A 19,121-nucleotide genomic window follows, 5' to 3' on the forward strand; every position below is an offset into this window, starting at 1 on the left:
TTACTGATAATGTCTTTAAGGCTGTACAGAATATATTGAAAATGTGTCACTCCAAACAGCATTCAGTGATTTATTGCAGCAGCTTTTGTTTCTGTTGCATCGACCTAACCTCATTCTTCTCACTTGCAGAGCCCCTGGGGGGCCACTTTGGGGTTTACACACATCCAAATAATTAAACCTGGGAGCTGCAAACTCCACATACAGGTCATTAGTTTGCCATAAAACAACTCAGCTGCAGCAACGCAAAGCCAGCTACATTAATCAAACAAAGACTACCAAACATTGACAGTTTTAAGTTATAATTTAGCTTGTATTGACACATACAGCAAACAGCGACATGTGCGTGGCACTTAACTATGCATTTTATTTTCATTTATTGGAGATCTTTTGCTATTTTTTGTAACATACATTTCATGAAAAGTCAAGTAGAGGAGCAGTGTAGCATGCATCACTTTTCCATTGCAGGCATATATTCACAGGTAATGTGTTATGAAAACTATGTACAATACAGAAAATGAAAATAATATTTATAATAATAATAATAATAATAATAATAATAATAATAATAATACATGCATCTCAATAAATAAAATATCAAAAGATTAATTCTGTCAAAATATAAATTCAAAAAGTGAGACTCAATTATAGTCACTACAGAAAAGAGCAATACAGCCCCAACATTTATTTCTGCTAATTAATATGATTATGGCTTTCAGCTGATGAAAACCAAACATTTTGTTCTACAAATTATTTAAGATTGACCGTGTAGTATTCTATCCTAGCAAACGTAGGAAAAGTTCAGTAGAAGGAGAAAATGTGCAGCACTTGGTGTTTTAGTAAAATGAATATGGCATCACTCTGTTATTGAGTTTAACCTGACTTAAACTAAACAGAGTAACTGCGTAGTAGCTCAGATAAAGTATTGTGGACTTTACTTTTTTAGTAAACCACAATTCTTAAAAAGTGAATTTCAGGTTTTTATCATTTGCAAACCATAATAATTAAAATGATCAGAAATAAATACATAAAACATATCACTCTGCATGTAATGAATTTATGAGTTTCACTTTTAGAACTGAATTAATGAAAGAAATTAATTTCTCAATGATATTCTGATTCATTAAGATACGATATCAGGTTATTTATAAAATGCTAAATTGCAAATATTGGCATCGTCACATTGTACAGTAAGTAAATCCTCCCTATTCCCAACACATTCCCAACCCGTAAGAGATTCCAAGAGTAAGACCGGATGTATCGATATCAACACTGCAATGAACACTGACGTCGTGGCTTTTCCGTCGTGGAAACATGGAGTACGCACACAATAAATAGCAGTATGCTACTTGCATGTGTGTGGTATACACAGATGGCTCCTTACATAACACACACAATGATTTTAGAGATTAGTGTTAGTTTTTTTTTTTTTCTCTCTCCATAAACAGATCATTGTTACAGACTTTTCTTGTTTTACATTCAGTTATCTGGAGAACAGGACTCCACAAACAAACTCACACACACACACATAATCAACGCGCCTTCCAAAAAGACACTGCCAGTTTTTTAGTAATTGTTCAGTTTTTCCCCCCATGTGGTGCATTTTCCTTTCACAGGATGAGGTATTTGCCAGACCCTTTATTTTGTGCCCTGTCCCTCAGTCTGATCTGTAAGGGATGCGGCAGCTTAGCAGTGCAGGATTTTAATGAACGCCTTCCTGAACTCGATATTAAAGGTGGTGTATATGATGGGATTTACAGCACTGTTCACGTAGCCCAGCCAAGTGAAAGCGTTGTACATCTCAGCGGGAACTTTGCATTTGGTGCAGTGGGTGTTCAAGATATGGGTGATGAAAAATGGCAGCCAACATATGATGAATACACCTGAGGAGATAATAAGAGAGAAACAATGTAAGTGAGAGAGAGAAAACAAAGTCAAGGCCTTGCTGTATATTAGACCTGAATATGGGTTTGCAAACAAAAGTTGCTCTCAGAGCACAGAAATCATTACTGTTTCTTGCATCAGTTTGATTTCTTTTTTTTTTTTCCTTTTCGTATTATTCTAAAACATGCTCACCCAGGCAGCCAACTACATGTTGGAGACTTAAGACAAAAATGTAGAACAGCTCAGTGACAAAATGTCCTGTTGCTAATTAGAACCTAAATAACAATTTAGCTATCAGTTTCAAGCTGTGTTCCCTAAGAGGTTTGATTAGAACTGCTTGAGTCTAAAAAAAGTATTTAGTCACCATTATTTTTGCTTAATACTGAAATCATGACGACTCATCAAAACAATTTTATGCTTGAAGATCACTTAACAACCTTAAATATGAAGTTTAACAAGATATCTTCTAGTCAGACATATTATATACATTAAGATAACTGATAAAGCTTCTTCTTTTTCAAATTCAATAGTGAAATTAGCAATTGTGGCATTTCACAATCTGAATTAAAAAAATTTTCTCATAATTTTTTAACGCAAGTAAAATGCAAAATAAATAATTGATTGAAATAAGTAAACATGACTTACTTATTTCAATCAAACAAACAAATTTGCACTAAATTTAGTTTAATACATTTCTTCTAGGAAGGCTTCCCAGAAAGTTTAAACTAGGATGTTTCAAGACATTTTAAAACTTTTAGCCAAGTGCATTGTAAGATCTGTTTGCTCTACTTCATACCAAAGTTGTTCATTCAGGTTGTGGTCAGTACAATCCAAACTGGGACATCTATGTTTTTATGTACATTGTTTGCAGACATATTGTTACAGGAATGAGTCAGGAATGTCAAGGTATGCTCTACAATATAGCTCGTCCTGCACCAATTTTCAGACAAGAGGTAGTGCAACTACCGAACATAATAAACTTGACCAGTGGACAGACAAACCAGACAGACAGCTATGATTAGTCCAATTTCTCCCCTGCCTGAAGGACACCTGAGTTTTCAAGGTCTGTAGATATTGGCTACTGAAAGTTTGTACTTCTGCTCATGCGTTCACACTGCAGCCTGAAGTGACCCAATTCCAATTTTTTTGACGTAATGCGACCTGTATCCGATTTTTTCATGACAGTCTGAACAGCACAGGTTGGATTCTTTTCGAGTGCAACCCGGGCCACTATCCGATACGTATCCAATTCAAATGCGACCTAACGTCCAGGTCGCATTCATCCGACCACTGATACTGATACTCAACAAATGTCACTATTTTGGATCCTGATACGCGCGAAAATCAACTATGACAGACTATAATAAGGATTAAGTTGTTAATATTCTACTCCGGTCGGACAGCAATTTCAAATATGTAAGCTAAGCTCCACCGTTAGCCTCCATGTTAACTTCTGCAAACACAGAGCACTTCTTTTTATGGCGGTTGGCAGAACACTGAGAATGCTGACGCTATTGCGCCCTCTACTGCGCATGCGGGTCACTTTCAGGTTGGTTGCCCGTTCACACTGAAGAACACATACAGTGTGGCAATGTGAACGGTCACGACAAAAAAATATCTGATTTGACAAAAACATCAGAATTGGGTCACGTCAGCTGCAGGCAACAAACACAGACATATTTCTGTAACTTAACAGTTTTATGCCTGAAAGAACCTGAGCAGCAAGAAGTTGATTAGCAACATAAAAACGTAATGTCTTCCAATCAAATAATGCACCACTCTTTAGTGTGGAAGAGATTATTATGAGAAGAATAAAAGTTAGCTATATTTAGTATCATGAGGTATTAAAAATGAAACAGGAGGGGAAATTTCCGAGAGAACTTGTCATTCAGACTGACACAGTTGGGTGGTAAGACACCTGTGGAGCTGCATGCAAGACTGCAAGATGTGTTTTATCCCTTTGAGCCAAACTCTGTCTGTTATGGAGCTTGGTGGTGAGAAATGCTGGCAGTGTTTCCAAACTCTTTGTTAAAGTTAAATAGTCTCTCTGTACACAGAGGCGATTGTTGGTAAGCTCAACCATGCTAATTACGCTTAATTAACACCAATAGAAATCGCTGAAGAGTGATTTGTTTTGAAATATCTATTTAACTGCAGGGCTGTACAAACTGATTTCTCACATATACAGTTTGACACGCTTGTTGGATCTAATCTAATTAACATCTGATCATGACAGCAAGGCTGCTTAACATTAGATTCAGTAACTTTAAAAACTCTGACAGCCCTACACAAAAACTGAGAACCTTAGCCCCAAATAAACAAAAAAATAAAAGACACATGAAGTCGATGAAGCGTACCGAGGACAATAGCTAACATCTGAGTGGCTTTCTTCTCTTTCTGTTGGGAGATCTTCCTCTTGCTCATGTTTTTGACAGAGGATTGAGTCTTGCCATTAGGTAGCGCCTGTGTCTGGAAGGCTTTGGCTACAACTGGTGCTGGGTCAGTCAGGGCCTCCTTGCGCTCGCCGTTCTTTTCTGCTTTGTGGCCGTCCTCGGGGGGTGTGGGAGGCGTGGAGGTGGGGCTAGCGTTGGCCTTGTTGGGCATTAGCTGCTGGTGGCTAGTGGCCGGAGTGTCTCCAAGGGCACTGTGTGTCTGATGTCTTTGCCTCTGGCTGGTGCCGCTGTTGTTCAGCTCATCCAGCTCCAAGTCATCCCCATCGGTGGCAGCTTCTTTGATGAAAATCTGAAGTTCAAGACAAGACAAAGCAGGATGTCATTTATCATTTGAAGAAAAGGGTAACATTAAAAGTAGGATATAAAAAATATCTACCGCTTTGTGCAAAGGTGTGGTGTCATCTTTTCATATTTCGTGTCCAAGAATCCAGCCTTCTTTGTCACATTATTAAATTAGCCTTGAGCAATATTTCATGGAGCTTTTTGAGGTGCTTGGCCCGGGGCCAAGGGAAAAGTTTGGATTTCTAGAATTTATTTCTTCATATCTTGTTAAAAAAAATATTCTGCTTGAGAATATTTAAATATTAAGTCAAGTCAAGTTCATATGTGTATCACATTTTAGCAGAGAGAGGTACTTCAAAGTTGCTTTTCACAATAAAAGCAAAATATAATAATCAAATATGTTGACAACAGCAAAAAAGCAACAAACATTAAATTTAGACAAATTATGTTGTTATGAATCGAAGGCAGCTCTAAAGAATTGGGTTTTTAGGTTATTTTAAAAGTTTTGTATAAGAGTGAACATACTTTATCAGTAGTGCCTACTGGGTCTACAAGTGTCATATGAATGACAATATTGACCACAGATAATTATTGATGGGTAATGTTTGTAATGCACTGGAAGCTGTTAACACAACGTTATCTTCAGGTACGCAAATTAAAAATTTAAACATGTTTCATACAACAGGAAGGCCTTTAGAAAGTAGAGTTGGATTAAAAAAAATAAATGCTGACTAATTAGGAACATATTGACTCAACAGCATTAGTTGCAAGTCTAGTGCTTTTTCCAAAAAGCAGAATCTTGAACAGAAATGAGACTCAAGCAATTTTTTAAAAAGTGACAGAAAAAGAGAAGATACCACTTTTTTCTTGTTGGCAGGTAAGCTTCCATTGGACTTCACAATCATGGTGCACAACCTTACATCTTCTGGATGAGTGCACTTATCCTGCAACAGAAACAGCTGTGTGAGGCCAGGAGAGGGTACGATGTCAAAACCCCGACTAAAGGGCTGTCTAAGAACAGACAGGCAAATAATAGAGGATGTGAGGTCAGATATGATGACAGTGTTTTAGTTTTTTTGTGGGGTGAGTGGGAAAGGGAGGGTGTTGTTTCGCAATAATAGGATCTTTCAATTGATTTGGAAAAAATGAAACTTCACAGAAAAGTAATACGTTTATTTTATTACATTGTTGTGGCCATTTCTGTAAAGTTAGCAAATTGTAATTTCTACGAATTTAGTTTTTCTATTTTTGAAAGTTAGAATTTATTTAAGTTAGTTTAGATCCAAAATCTGTAGTTAATTTGTATATTTGAGTTGATTAGATTATGCTGGTAATTGGTTAGACCCTCCCATTAATTTGAGTAATTGAAAACACACCGGGTGCTTGGTGGAGGCATTGTTTGGCAAATGTTTGGTGTGTGGACGGGAGGTTTTTTGTAAATGATTTTTTGACCACTTTTCACTTTTTCGTACTTGAAACGTCACATTAAGTTTACTTTCGTTTTTGGCTAATTTATAGGACATTTTTGGTAATTATTTTGTCGCTAATTTTTTACAATAAATAACGAATATATTTTTTCAAACAAATTAAGTCGGAAAGTGCGTTCAAATTAAACCACCTGTTAAGACCCACGGCCTTTGTTGGAATATTGGTTTTTGGAAACTGGAAGGCCGCGACATCCATGTTATATTCATATATATTATCTATATTTGATTGGCAGACCAGTTTGAGGCTGCGCATAATGAGAATCAGATTAAAAGTTTGTTTCGAAACAAGAGTTCCTGCAAGTTTCTTTATGTTGAGAAAATCAATAGCCACTAAATGAAAATGTACATTACATTTAATCCATTTTAATAACTAACCATGCTAATGCACATTTACCATTGCATCCTCATATGCATAAACTACTGTCAATTATAGCACAACTTTTGCTGAAAATTTAAGTTTGATGTAAATAATAATAATAATAATAATAATAATAATCTGGTCCCACTTCATGTTTTTATTTTTGTGAATTGTTGCAATTGAACTAAATGCCAACTGCAGACAGCCTGTTTTAAAACTGTCAGATGTAATTGAGCTGCAAAGATTACTGATTTGCAGAGGCATGTAAATTTCAAGTACAGGATATTGTCTGCACCCGCATGTTTACGTTAAATAATGTGTGGAGAAACTGTTGTTTCAAAGCGGTAAAATATCACATAAAAATAAAGAGCTCTCGCGTAACAAAGACGTAACTCATTCATATTGAATCAATAAAGCTGCCAAGCTGCAAACAGGAGCCATAATTTCGAAGCCGCTCACCCTCAATGAAGTTGCTACATCGGTGTCAGCAGGCTGACACACACGCCGCTTTGGCTTTGTGTTCACACGTTTTCTGCGCTTCCTCAGGACCACATAAATTTGCACATAAACCAGCAGAGTAATGATGAAGGGTACGTAGAAGGACACGATGGAGGAGTACACCACGAAGGCAGGGTTGGCGATGACACAGAGAGACGCGTCGCGGGTTGCTGTGGAGACAAGCGCAAGGTGAATGACAAACTTCAGGCTGCATGTCCTGAAGAGAGGAAGACATATGTGCTTAAACGGGGGGTTGTTTTTGGTTATAAAAATCAAATTACTTTTTAAACACTTGTCTGACTCGCTGCAAAGATGCTGCAGCTTAAAATTGTTGCAGCTTGCTCAAAGCAATGGACAGACCAACCACATAGACAGGTTGTTCCCCTAATTTTTCCTCATAAAACTGGACGTAGGTTTTGGGTTTGTATTGCGTCCAGTTTGCTGCCACTGCTGAATTGCTAATTTCACTGTCGTCCGGGGTTTTGCCAGCAAAGAGGTTCCAAGAGTCCAGAATGTGTGAACATAGTTAAACATGCTGGACCAACTGGTGGTGTTAAAAGGGCAAAAAATATATGAAAACCAGCAAATAATCTAATCTTTTGTTTACATTTTATCCTGGAATCTTTAAATCTGTCCGTAAAGATCATGAGTTCTAAACATGCTTCAAATGAATAAGATTCTGTAAAAAAAAAATCCAATTTATATTTTACACAATTGAACCCATGACTTAGACCTAATTGTTTCTGTTGACTGAATGCAGTAGCATACACACACATGAGCCCTATATTGGCTTTATTCTGTTCTTTATTCTGGGAGTTACATAATTATCTATAGTTAGTTAATGCATGCGAGCCTACAAGTGCTAAATATTCAGCACTTTCAGACTTATTGTTTAGCCTGGTGAAACAAAGGTTTGACTGACTGCAACTAAATATTAACCAACCTGAAGGACAGAGGTTCAGACGACATAAGGCAAATCTTGCAAGTAAAAGCTTGTTAAAAAATTACACTAGTGTTTCTATAAATGGCTGCCCAGCACTGACATTAGTTTGTAGAGTGAAAATGTTTACACCTGATGCCATGTAGAACTATTGCTGCCTGCGTAAAAGTCAGACAAATACGCAAAATACATGACAGTGACCGTAGAGAAGATTTGTATTCAACTCCCTCTTACCTGTGTTATTGAGGCCAAACAGCAGGGGACATGATATAGCAAAGGAGAGAACCCAGACAACAGAGATCATTACGGTGACTCGTCTCCTGGAGCTGTAGCGCGTGTTGTACAGCATCGGCATTGCCACCGCTGTGTATCTAACATGAAAGCAAAGGGGGGAAAAAAAACACCATATTATCATGTAGCCAGACACCTTTTTACAGTACAACATTAATAGCCTATGGGGAAAGTTAGTCAGCTACTTTGCTACGAAATAAAGTATGCATATGCACTACAACAACAAGCCCCCCTTTTTTTCTTTTCTTTACAGAAAAATAAAGTGTTTGTACACACGCATACATTCCTCTTATCCTTTATTGTAAGTCCTCTAAGGTAAAACTGAAACTAAATTTAAATTTCTTGTTTGTGCACGAAATCTGAAATTCTCCATTGTTTTATTATGTTCATCCTTCTGCTACCTGCTTGTTTTTTTTTTTTTTTTACTTGGTGGGATTTTTTGTGCCTGAAGCGCAGTAGAGAACATGAAGTCCGCAAGTGGGTTAAACTTGAAATGTTGCCTGTCATTTGTGATCAGATCCTTGTGGATGTCGGACTGGCCCTTTGGAAACATTCTGGTGCTGCAGGCTTCAGTTCACATCAGAATGAGAAACTGTAAAGCACAAATTTGTTTTTTTCATGTCGGAAGAACGACCTTATCATTTAACCTTGCCCCGTTATTTGACCTTATTAGTGCACTTGTAGTAAATACCAGGAAATGAACGGCATTTTACTGTGTGTCATTCACTGATTTGTTGACCACATAAAGAGTCTTCATGCATAAAGTCAAGTAGTTTGGGCTTTTTTGGAGACTAAACACCATTGATGTGATACATAAAATAAATAAATGTTTCCTGCTTTCATAGTTACATAATGAAATAAAAATGGAACAATATAACAATGTGTCATAGGTAACACCCTTAGAAATTGAATAAAACAAAATAAAACCTCTTTTAAAGAAATATATTCCTGTTTATAAATGGTTTTATTGATTAATTTCTTACGTAAATGATATAGTAAGATAACAATACACATTTAAAGATTATGCACACTTAATAATATGAAAGGAGAAATATAGCTTCAATATTATTTATCAGCGGGCTGCACAGTGGCGCAGTTAGTAGAGCTGTTGCCTTGCAGCACGAAGGTTCTGGGTTCGATTCCCGGCCCCGGTCTTTCTGCATGGAGTTTGCATGTTCTCCCTGTGCATGCGTGGGTTTTCTCCAGGTACTCCGGTTTCCTCCCACAGTCCAAAAACATGACTGTTAGGTTAATTGGCCTCTCAAATTGCCCCTAGGTGTGAGTGTGTGTGTGCATGGTTGTGTGTCCTGTGTGTCTCTGTGTTGCCCTGCAACAGACTGGCACCTGTCCAGCAGGGTGACCCCGCCTCTCACCCGGAACATTAGCTGGAGATGGGCACCAGCAACCCTCCCAACCCCACTGAGGGACAAGGGTGTAAGAAAATGGATGGATTACTTATCAGCCACAATCCATCTAAAGATGGTAAAAAAGAAACAGTCCAGTAAATGAGTCTATTCATTTATCCAACGAATTCAGACCCATCATTTATTAACTCAAATATTAAAGAATATAAACGCCGTAAGAGCATCAATATCGGCTCCTTTCTGACAGAATGTGGGAGTTCCTGAAAACGACAGGGTCTTCACTAATCCCATGCAGACACACACCCATCTGGAACCCTGACACCTAAAAAAAATCGGATTCACTTCCCAAATTTAGAGGTGTAAAGGATGGAACTTGCAAGAACAGATTTTATCCAATTTAGCAAAAAATAATTATACAACACCAGACTGACAAGAATACATTCTTAGAATAGCAATGAATTAAATATAAGTAAAAAAAAACAAAAAACATTTAGCCTCAATAAAGTTGGGTTGTTATTGCTAACAAATGTATTATAGTTCCTTAATCTCTGATTTTTGGTCATTCTGTTTGGTTTTTAAAAGCTACCGACCCCTGTAGTAAGACTAAAATGTTATAAAATGCTTATGTGCAACATCAAAACTACATTAGGTTTATTTTGAACATATATAAGATGACATCAGAAGGAAAGCTTCATGATATGGTTCTTAAAGTATTTTTTTTTGTTGGTAATTGCCTTTCATTGAATCAACTTATATACTTTTGGCACACATTCCCGTCCGCCACTCGTCCCCTTAAATGTTAAAATGGCACATGTCCTCTACTTGTACAGCGCTTTTTCTAGCCCAGAGGACTCTAAAGCTCGTTACACAACATTCAGTCGTTCAACCATTTACGCAGACATTCACTCGCTACTACACTGTAGCCACAGCTACCTGGTAGCATTTTGATATAAGCGACCATTAAATACTTGTCTCCATACACACTGATTACTGCATTCCAATTTAGATATTTTTAGGCCTTTTAAGTACATTTATAACGTAACATTCTTTAACAAAAGATCAGCGCGCTATTTGGGAATTTGTGGTTGCGTGTTTCTTTTTTTAATTTAATTTATGACTGATAAGAAAAAATACCATTTCATCTACAGTAAGGGACTTTTTGTACATTTATACTAATATAATATATGTACAAGGTTTTTTGAAAGCAAACAAGATTAGAAATATGTCCCGGTAATGCAAAGAAGAAAAGGCTGAATGCCTCTTAAAATATTTTTGAGTGTGTATACAATTTAAAAAGAAAAAAAACATTTCTAAATGAACTTGTACTGAACTTTCATTCAGTATTAAGTCATAAATGTGTCCTATCTATCTGGTAGCAACAGAAAAAAAGATGAAAACACCACCAAGAAATTAATTAGTCTTATCATGAATCATACTTTCTGTGTGTGTGTGTGTGTGGGTGTGTGCGTGGGGGTGTGCGTGTGTGTCCTCTTATCACCTCCTACATTAAGACAGTTTCATCTTCTGTTTCTAAATAAGTGACCGGTCATTGTTAGAGAGAGAAAAGACTCAATTCCCCACTAATGTCCTCATCCTTTTTATGATTGCATTCACAGAAGATTTAGCAGCAAACAGTGTTTCGGCGAACACGTTTCATCGCTTCCCAGAGCCGCTAAACTGATAAAAGCACACCTATTTATCCCGAGCTATTACCTGGGCTTTCACAAATCAGTCTCCTATGAGTGGAAACAGAAATACACTGAAGCAAGGAGAGGAAACTTTAGATCAAGTCACACTCATCCATCTTCTTCTTCTTCTTCTCCTGTGTATATTCGCAAATATGCTGCAAGCTTACGCAGTTCAGTGGAAAACAACCAACATGTAAATGCTGAGGCCATTGTCCTCCTGCATGTTAGCTTGCAATTTGCACAAACAGGAATCAACCATGATATTATTCAGATCAACCAGATCTTCTTCCAAATGCGGGAGTCATCCTTCATTCTTATTCACTGCTTTCAATAAGAGCCGGAATCGCCTCCATGTGTGACCGGGCTAGACTTTTTACTTGCCATGTGGACTCCAAACATGCAGCCACGCAGAAAATAATGCAAAATTAAGCAGGGCAGAAATCTATAAAAAGAAAATATGGGGGACGTCTTGCACTTGGAATTGTAATACATATTCTGGAAGTTAACTTAGCAAAAATGACAACGCAGATTTATTCCTAAAAAGTCCAGCTTGAAACCAGCAGGCTCCTGCTGCTCGTGATCTGCTTTAATTTACTGGCACTACTTAATTAAATTGGATAATTTGCAACAACACATCGAATATCGTTGCTGAACAGAATTGAAGGACGGCACACACGTGCCGTATTTTTAATGGCTTTGAGGCTGTTGTTTCAGACGACCATTATATTAAAACACATCCAGCCAAAGATGCTTAACAACTGCAACTGCTAATTTTTCAGAGACAATAAGTCTGTACGTCGAGACAAAGCCATGGCAACTATCGCTACTCCCTTGGCAGCCGGACGAACCTTTACCAATCAGTTTGAATCCAGTTCAGAAAATGAAATGGCCATGTTGGTACGTGGAGCAATATTTCCCTGTTTCAGCATAGACAACCAAAAAAGGACAAAATAATCTTCGAACTTATGTTACAATGTGTTTTGATTTTGTCCTCAGACACTTCTGATTTAGATATAAATATCCTACATCGCAGTATAAAATTTGGTAAGTACAAAAAATCTAAACTGAGACCAAGATCTTTAGTCCAAAATCTCAGAAGCGTTCATAAGCTCTGAGGTACAGGATCTTGCTTTTCTTTTCACTTGTACTGACAAGGTTAGGACTTAAAGTACAGTGTTACTGTTACCCAAGGTAGAAAATGTACTTTAAGAATTGCTATAATCAGTATTGTTCAAGCTCTAAATTTAATTCACCCAGGCCAGAATCAGTTCATTAATATTCACAGTTGAACATCTAAATGGAAATCAGGTTTACACACTACCTCCATGTCTACAGGGGTATGAAATCCAGCACCTTGACATGCTGCTTATGCAAATATTTGTGAAAGAATGGATCACTGGTGCTGCAGTGAGTTTCCTCCTGTGCAACAAATCCAGTTGTTCAATCTTCTCACAACTAACTGTGTGTTAGTTTTAGTGATATTACGACAAAGGGGAAGAGATTTGGAACAGCAGCAGCCTAACCACAAATTGATGTGCCACCATATTCCTTATTTCAAAGAGCACGCTTTTTTATTTTAGTACTATTATATTTTAGATTTAAACTTGGGGTTTTGCTGGGCACCTTGAGCTTGATATTCTTCACTATGTTGTTTTTTTCCCTGTATTCCAATTTTGTATTGTTTTTCTCTATTATGCCTCTCCGAAGTAATGTTTGTCTGATCTCCTTTGTTTTCATCATGTAAAGTATTTTTGAAGTGCCCTGTCAAGGAAACATGCTGCACAAATAAACCTGTCTTGGCTTCATCACCCCAAAAGCAGGACATCTGCATCTTTAGCAGAAAGAACTGCTTGAAAACATTGGTCTGGGTGTAATTAATCTATATCATGTTTGAATTGCTGAACCAAGTTACTGCAATAAATCATTGTTTTTAATAAACCATATGTGACTGTGATGCGAGTTCCACCTTTGTGATCTTCCCACTACTTCGTATATATTCTAGTAGTTCTCTGGCGGATGTCAACCAAGCATTAAAACTGAGAAAGAGTCTTAATCTCACACACATCCACTAAAACAAACCCCCACTGAGACCAGATCTGATCCCCGACAGCTTAGGATAAATGAATCAAAAATCAGCACAACGGGAGAAAATTATGATATTATTAAATTGTTTTTCTTCTACTTGAAGAGAAAAATAATCTTTAATGTAATTTACTAATCACTAGAAATTTGTCATTATATTTCTGATGCTCTTTCTTTCACAGACCTGGTTGTGTCAACCTGGTTTTGAGCTATCTTGAACCACTATCTCAGGAGGAGAATTGCAATCAATAGTTGAGACTTTCTCTTAGTTTGTCTTATTCAAATAAAACATAGAGGGAAAAGAAAGAAAGAAAGAAAAAAACACTTTTTAGCATCCACTCAGGTCTTAATCTGAGTTCCTGGATGAATTCTCAGATTTTAAGAATTAAAAACCATGACGCAGGTGATGCTTTACTGGGGCTGAAGGAAGTGGTTCGTATAATTTTCTTTTAGTACTACGTTTTATTATGACTAATCAAAATACTCCCTCCAAGTCAGTGATACAGTTTCAATGTGCCCACAATGAATAAGAGTGAAATGTCATCAGATATTTTGTTTACTTCAGAACCATGTACCGTACTTTTTAAGCAAATTATATACATTTTGAGTAGATTAAGTTTAAGTTGAATATTATTAATTAAGAGGATAGGTGGTATATCATGCTACTAATAATGACTGATATAACCATCTGGAGTCACTGTAAGGGAACACTGTAGTTAATTTTGACCAGGCTACATCCTTTAACATGCGAACAAAGCAAGTTTCTAGGACGTCCTTCTTATCCACATTTAGAAACTTGCTGTCTCAGATTGATCCTGAAGAAAATAGTCCATACTGTTTGGAAATTTAACAATGAATAATTATAGTAAGTCTAATATAATCAATAAGGAGGCTTTTCTTAGTTTTATTGACATACTGTGATATCATTTAAATTAGAATGTCATACTAAAAGCACCTTTTGAAAATAATAACCTTTGAGGTTGCTATTGCACACTTATTAATTTTAAAATATGCTTAACATCTAGTATTAAACAGCTTGTTTAACTTGGTAGCTTGTTTAACTGCACTAACCTAATGGTCTGATGTAATATTCTAATTGTATGTCATATTTTCATTACATTTAAGTGTAAAATTATCATAATTGACATATATGTGGGTTTCCAACATCCGTTTGTGTGTAATTAATCTATATAATGTGTTTCACATAGTGATAAAGTCCCTGAACTAAACAGGCTTTTCAGTAATGTTCTAATTTATTGAATGAGTCTGCATGATGGCTTCAAAGTATTAAGCTGTTTTATGCCATATCATGTTTTTAATCTGCATACCTACATCATGGAATTCAGCAAAAAGGAAAATACATTCATTTTTATTTCATGTCTTTTCCTTAGATTTTGAAAACGTAAAAGAGTACGCTCTGCGATTAGGCAATTAGAAATCACAGAATGTGTTCTGATGCAATTGTTGATGCAACTTGCATGAAACAGTTGAGCAGGACCAGACTATTTAATGACTGCATTTTTTAAGACCATCTGGCTAAAGCTCTGCCATGTAGAAATAGTGTAAATTTAGCACAAAATTACACAAAACCGTGCCAGCTGTTCACACCCCACCGCACTTACCTTTTGTTTATTACAAATAATTATTGATCGACCACATAAAAGAGAGTTTCAAAATCAAATTTTAAAGCAGCTCCAGCCAAACACAACATAGTTTGCTGTGTGAAATTTACTATTGACAAATTCCAAATCAGTGAAAACACATAACTGCAATAAACAAAGCAAAAAACAATGAACATGCACAGTAAAAGCCTACATGACTCTGCTCTGCTGGGATTAAATGGCAGAGAGAAGAGATTGGTTTTAAATGGTCTGACCAGCTCTCATTAAAAAGGCAAGGCAGTTCCTCAGATTAAAGGCCACCACAGAAAGGATTTTGTCACCTCTACCTTTCAGCCTGAATCCACAAAAATCAAATAGAAATAGATTTTTCATCCGCTGTGTTCTGGTGAGAATGTGGGACTTTGAAAGTTCAGTCATGTAAAGAGCTGCCCTTGAATTAAAAGTCTTTTCAAATCAAGCAATGAAATCTTAAACACTACCATAAAACGGGCAGTATACTGTACCAGTGAACTAATGCATCTGAAATTTCGCACAGGACAGGGCGTACACCAGAAATACATTTAATTGTAGCTTTTCTACATGAGGCAATCAGAGCAGTGTACATGTCAAAATAAAGGAGAAGAAAGCCAGGGTTTAATGTAGCTTTGACTTGACGTGGCATTTTATAGCCTGTATTGTTCTGCTGTGTTGTGTTTGTTGGCTGGGTAGCTTTAAAGTGACCCGGGTTTTAGATTAAGGGTCTTTTTATTTGGCTTTTATTTGTTATGTTGCTGGTTTGCAGCCATCTAGATTGTTTGCTTTAGGTTTTTGGTCAGATTTTGTTTTATAAGCCCTAGATTACAGCTCTGCTTGTAAAAGAGATCCAACAACATTTTGTATTATGATCTATGTTTTAGTCATTGTCTTGTTTTCTAAAGCTCTTGGTGTGACTCTTGATTTCAATACCAAAAGATTATGGTTTAGGTTTTGATTGTTGTGATTGGCTGACAAAGTTTCAAACTGAAAACCAGCTGAAGTAAAAATCGTGTATTAATATTTTTTCTCTTTTCCAAAGTTTGAACTCCTTCACGTGATTTTGTCTACAATACAAGATATTTTTTGTAAAAAATGCTTTTAAATTTTTACTGGTAGATACTCTGTGATACCTGACATTTTCACTGGCTTATGCTCTCTTCATAGTTTTTTTTTTAATTTTTAAAAAAGGTCTATTCATGTTATATCTGTAGGACATCTGGTGGTCCCTAATTAAAAACAAATGTTTCATTTTCAGATTGTGTGCAGAGTGAAATTCATGTCTGAAAAGGCCATTTACTCTGTAAATAGACACAACGGCCTGGAGAGTCATGCACCCAGAGGTAGGGATTTATTTTTTTATTATGCAGAAGCTAAATATTTCCATTGATTTCCATGCTGCAATCATGAGTGACCACACTTGGCACATCTACAACGTCAAACTTACCGATCAATGCTGATGGCACATAGATTGAGGATGCTTGCTGTACACATCATCACATCAAGGGTGACAAATATGTCACAGTGGATCTTGCTGAAGCGCCACTCTCCCACTACCTAGTGGGAAAAAAAGACATGAAGCATTCACAGTTTACTGAGTGTCAGCAAAATACATCCACACAAATATCTAACGCAAATATTATACCCTCTTTATTTTCAGAAGAGCAATTGTTAAACATTTGTACATATTTTGATGTATTATTTCCTCCATGGTAAGTGGAAAAGGACCAAAATCAGTGAACAGTTAACATTTTGTAGTTTTATTTCTACTGAAGTACAAACCAAGTATAGTTTCGTAAAAAAGCAAAGAAGTCACAAAAAGAGGAGAATTATAAAGCAGGGTTGAATAAAGTAAAGCCTTTGGCCCCTTGCAATCATTTCTGTGTGGACAATTCTAGAGTCTTAGAGTATTTCAAGTCATCAAAATCATCTAATTTTGAAACAATTTTCTTTTATTTTTGGGGGTTAAAGAACTCCCTTGTAACAAACTCTTGCATGGCTTAAATGTTCGTGATATAAAAATCCTACAACATACATTACAGTTTGTACAGCCTCCTCTCATGAACAACATTGCAACCTATTTATATCTATACCAGAGTTGGTCGCCATGGTTTGGTCAAATGATAAAACCCACATCACCGGTGATGCGCTGACAGCTCGGATTACGCCCACCCCAGCTGGCACAAAATCCTACCTGCTTCCTCCCACAGCTGCGTAAAGGGTAAGGGGGATGCAAGTGTCACGGGGCACCTCCTGCCTCTCTGCTGAAAATTAATCTTTGTCTCAATGATCTGTTTTCAGAAAATTAAGAACCGTCATTTAAAAGCTGTATGTTGATGCGGGCGGGATTACACTACGGAGAACCGTCCAAGGAAGCCATGACTGCCTCACCTCTCAAAGGCTCTTTTATGCTCTAACATCACACAAGCCGTCTGCACTTGACATTTGCCTCCTCTGCATCTCAAAACAATTATAATGCCCTCTGCATTGATTGAGAGTGTGCACTTTTCTGTCGTCACCTGGTTTCCTACTCTGGAACAGCAGCAAGCAGATATATATCAGGATACATTTCTCTCAAAACCCCTTCAACGCAGCTGTTTAATCTTGAATGCTCAGTAGTCTTAGAGCACAAAACAATATAGATATTTAAAGTCGAAACAATATGGATATTTAAAGTCGAAGAAGTTCAGAAGAGCATTCGGGATGGTTTAGAAAGGTATATTTTAAAGTTAAGTGGCATTTTACAACCTAATTGCTTAAAAACAAAAGTAACTAAAATGGCAGACATTGATGTTGCTTTTCCAGGGAAACATATTTTGTGATAAGTAGAAATTGATCTAAGTTTATCAGTCTTTATTTAATTTTAAAAGTGCATTGGTATATCAAAACGTTTGCGTAAAGACGGTTGGGAAGTTGTCATAGTCTTCAGGATTCGCTGATTTTGAACATGCAAGTAAATAAAAAACAAGATTAGCATATCTGGTTATGGATGATGGTAAAATACCAGCACTGCACAGGTAAAAAGGTGCTGCCTGCTACACAACAGGGGGGTTGGCAGGGCAAAAATTTCATCATAGATGTTTGTCAGTAAATTAAATGTCAACCATGTTTTTAGGCAGGCCAGCTCCAGTAAAGCTGACACAATTGATGTTTAATCTCTACAAAGTGTATCACTTTGATAAATAAAATTGAACAATCTAAAGCAAAATGAAAGGGAAATCCTTATGTAAACCCATTGAGAAAATGATATTTAAATAATGATCTTGCCAACAACGTTATGCAAATATTTCAGTCTGAGAGAAAAGTCATAAAGTGAGGTCTAAAACTTAAAAAATGTCATTTATAAATAATGTCTGTCCACGTTGAAGCTGGATAAAAGAAGTAACTCCCCCATAATGGTGTGCATGTCCGTTTATTAACCCTTTCATTCATGAATTATGATCCTTTGTGTCAGGACTTTTTTCCAATTTCTTTTGATTGGAAGCCTAATTTTGTTAACCATTCTTCAAAATACGCATACATCCTTATCAGGATATCAATAAATGTGGAGAGTACTGTCAATGAATTTGACCACTTCAAAACCAAAATTAGAAGTCTAAGTTGACAAAAAAATTATCTTTTTTAAATTTTAAATACATTTACACATCTTACTGTACAGTTATTTATTTCTCTGTTTCTTTTGCATTTACTCTCTGATCATTAAAAAAAAAACAAAAAAAGAAAGTTAAAATTTTGACTTAGTCACCTTGAAGATTAGTGATGCTTGTGCCCGGCTAGTTGCTTCGATATCATTGGTAGAATAAAAGATTTCACCCTCTTCAGTAAGTTTACTAATTATGTTTTGTGAATTCAGACTGACATTAGCTGTGCACTTTTTCTTTGTAAATGTTTGCCCAACTGCTTGTTCAGCTAGCCAGCTGGCAGAAAGAGACACGTTAATGAGACTTTAAAAGGAAATCTATTCAAAGTCGTCCGTACTTGTGATGTACGGCAGGCTGCTTTTAAGCAAACCGTCACTGTAGTTCTCTGTCTTTGAACACTAATTTCAAAACGTTATTCAAATATGCATGAAGGAAGGAAATTATATATATATGGAGAGTTTTTCTTTACTTTAGGATGTACTTTAGAAGCGGGTGGATAAAGACGGTGGTTTCTCACTTGTA

General features: G+C 36.6%; 1 protein-coding gene and 1 long non-coding RNA gene across 2 annotated transcripts in view; one reads left to right on the forward strand and one right to left on the reverse strand.

Annotated features, from left to right (window-relative positions):
- Window positions 1-282: 282 nt before the first annotated feature.
- The window catches only part of drd2a (dopamine receptor D2a), a 53,205-nt gene continuing 34,366 nt past the window's right edge, over window positions 283-19,121 (reverse strand). The window contains exons 3-8 of the mRNA XM_008425671.3: window positions 16,406-16,515; window positions 8,134-8,270; window positions 6,921-7,129; window positions 5,474-5,560; window positions 4,239-4,623; window positions 283-1,880 (exon numbers count right to left, since the gene is read on the reverse strand). Of these exons, the coding sequence (XP_008423893.1) occupies window positions 1,684-1,880; window positions 4,239-4,623; window positions 5,474-5,560; window positions 6,921-7,129; window positions 8,134-8,270; window positions 16,406-16,515 (1,125 nt within the window). The 3' untranslated portion in view covers window positions 283-1,683. The remainder of the gene's footprint in view (window positions 1,881-4,238; window positions 4,624-5,473; window positions 5,561-6,920; window positions 7,130-8,133; window positions 8,271-16,405; window positions 16,516-19,121) is intronic.
- Window positions 8,280-18,657, forward strand: LOC103474583 (uncharacterized). The gene is made up of 2 exons (XR_014090504.1): window positions 8,280-16,301; window positions 17,055-18,657. It is a non-coding gene; the product is annotated as an uncharacterized LOC103474583 (long non-coding RNA).

This window comes from Poecilia reticulata, chromosome 13, assembly GCF_904066995.2.
Source record: "Poecilia reticulata chromosome 13, P_reticulata-male-v2, whole genome shotgun sequence".
NCBI lineage: Eukaryota > Metazoa > Chordata > Actinopteri > Cyprinodontiformes > Poeciliidae > Poecilia > Poecilia reticulata.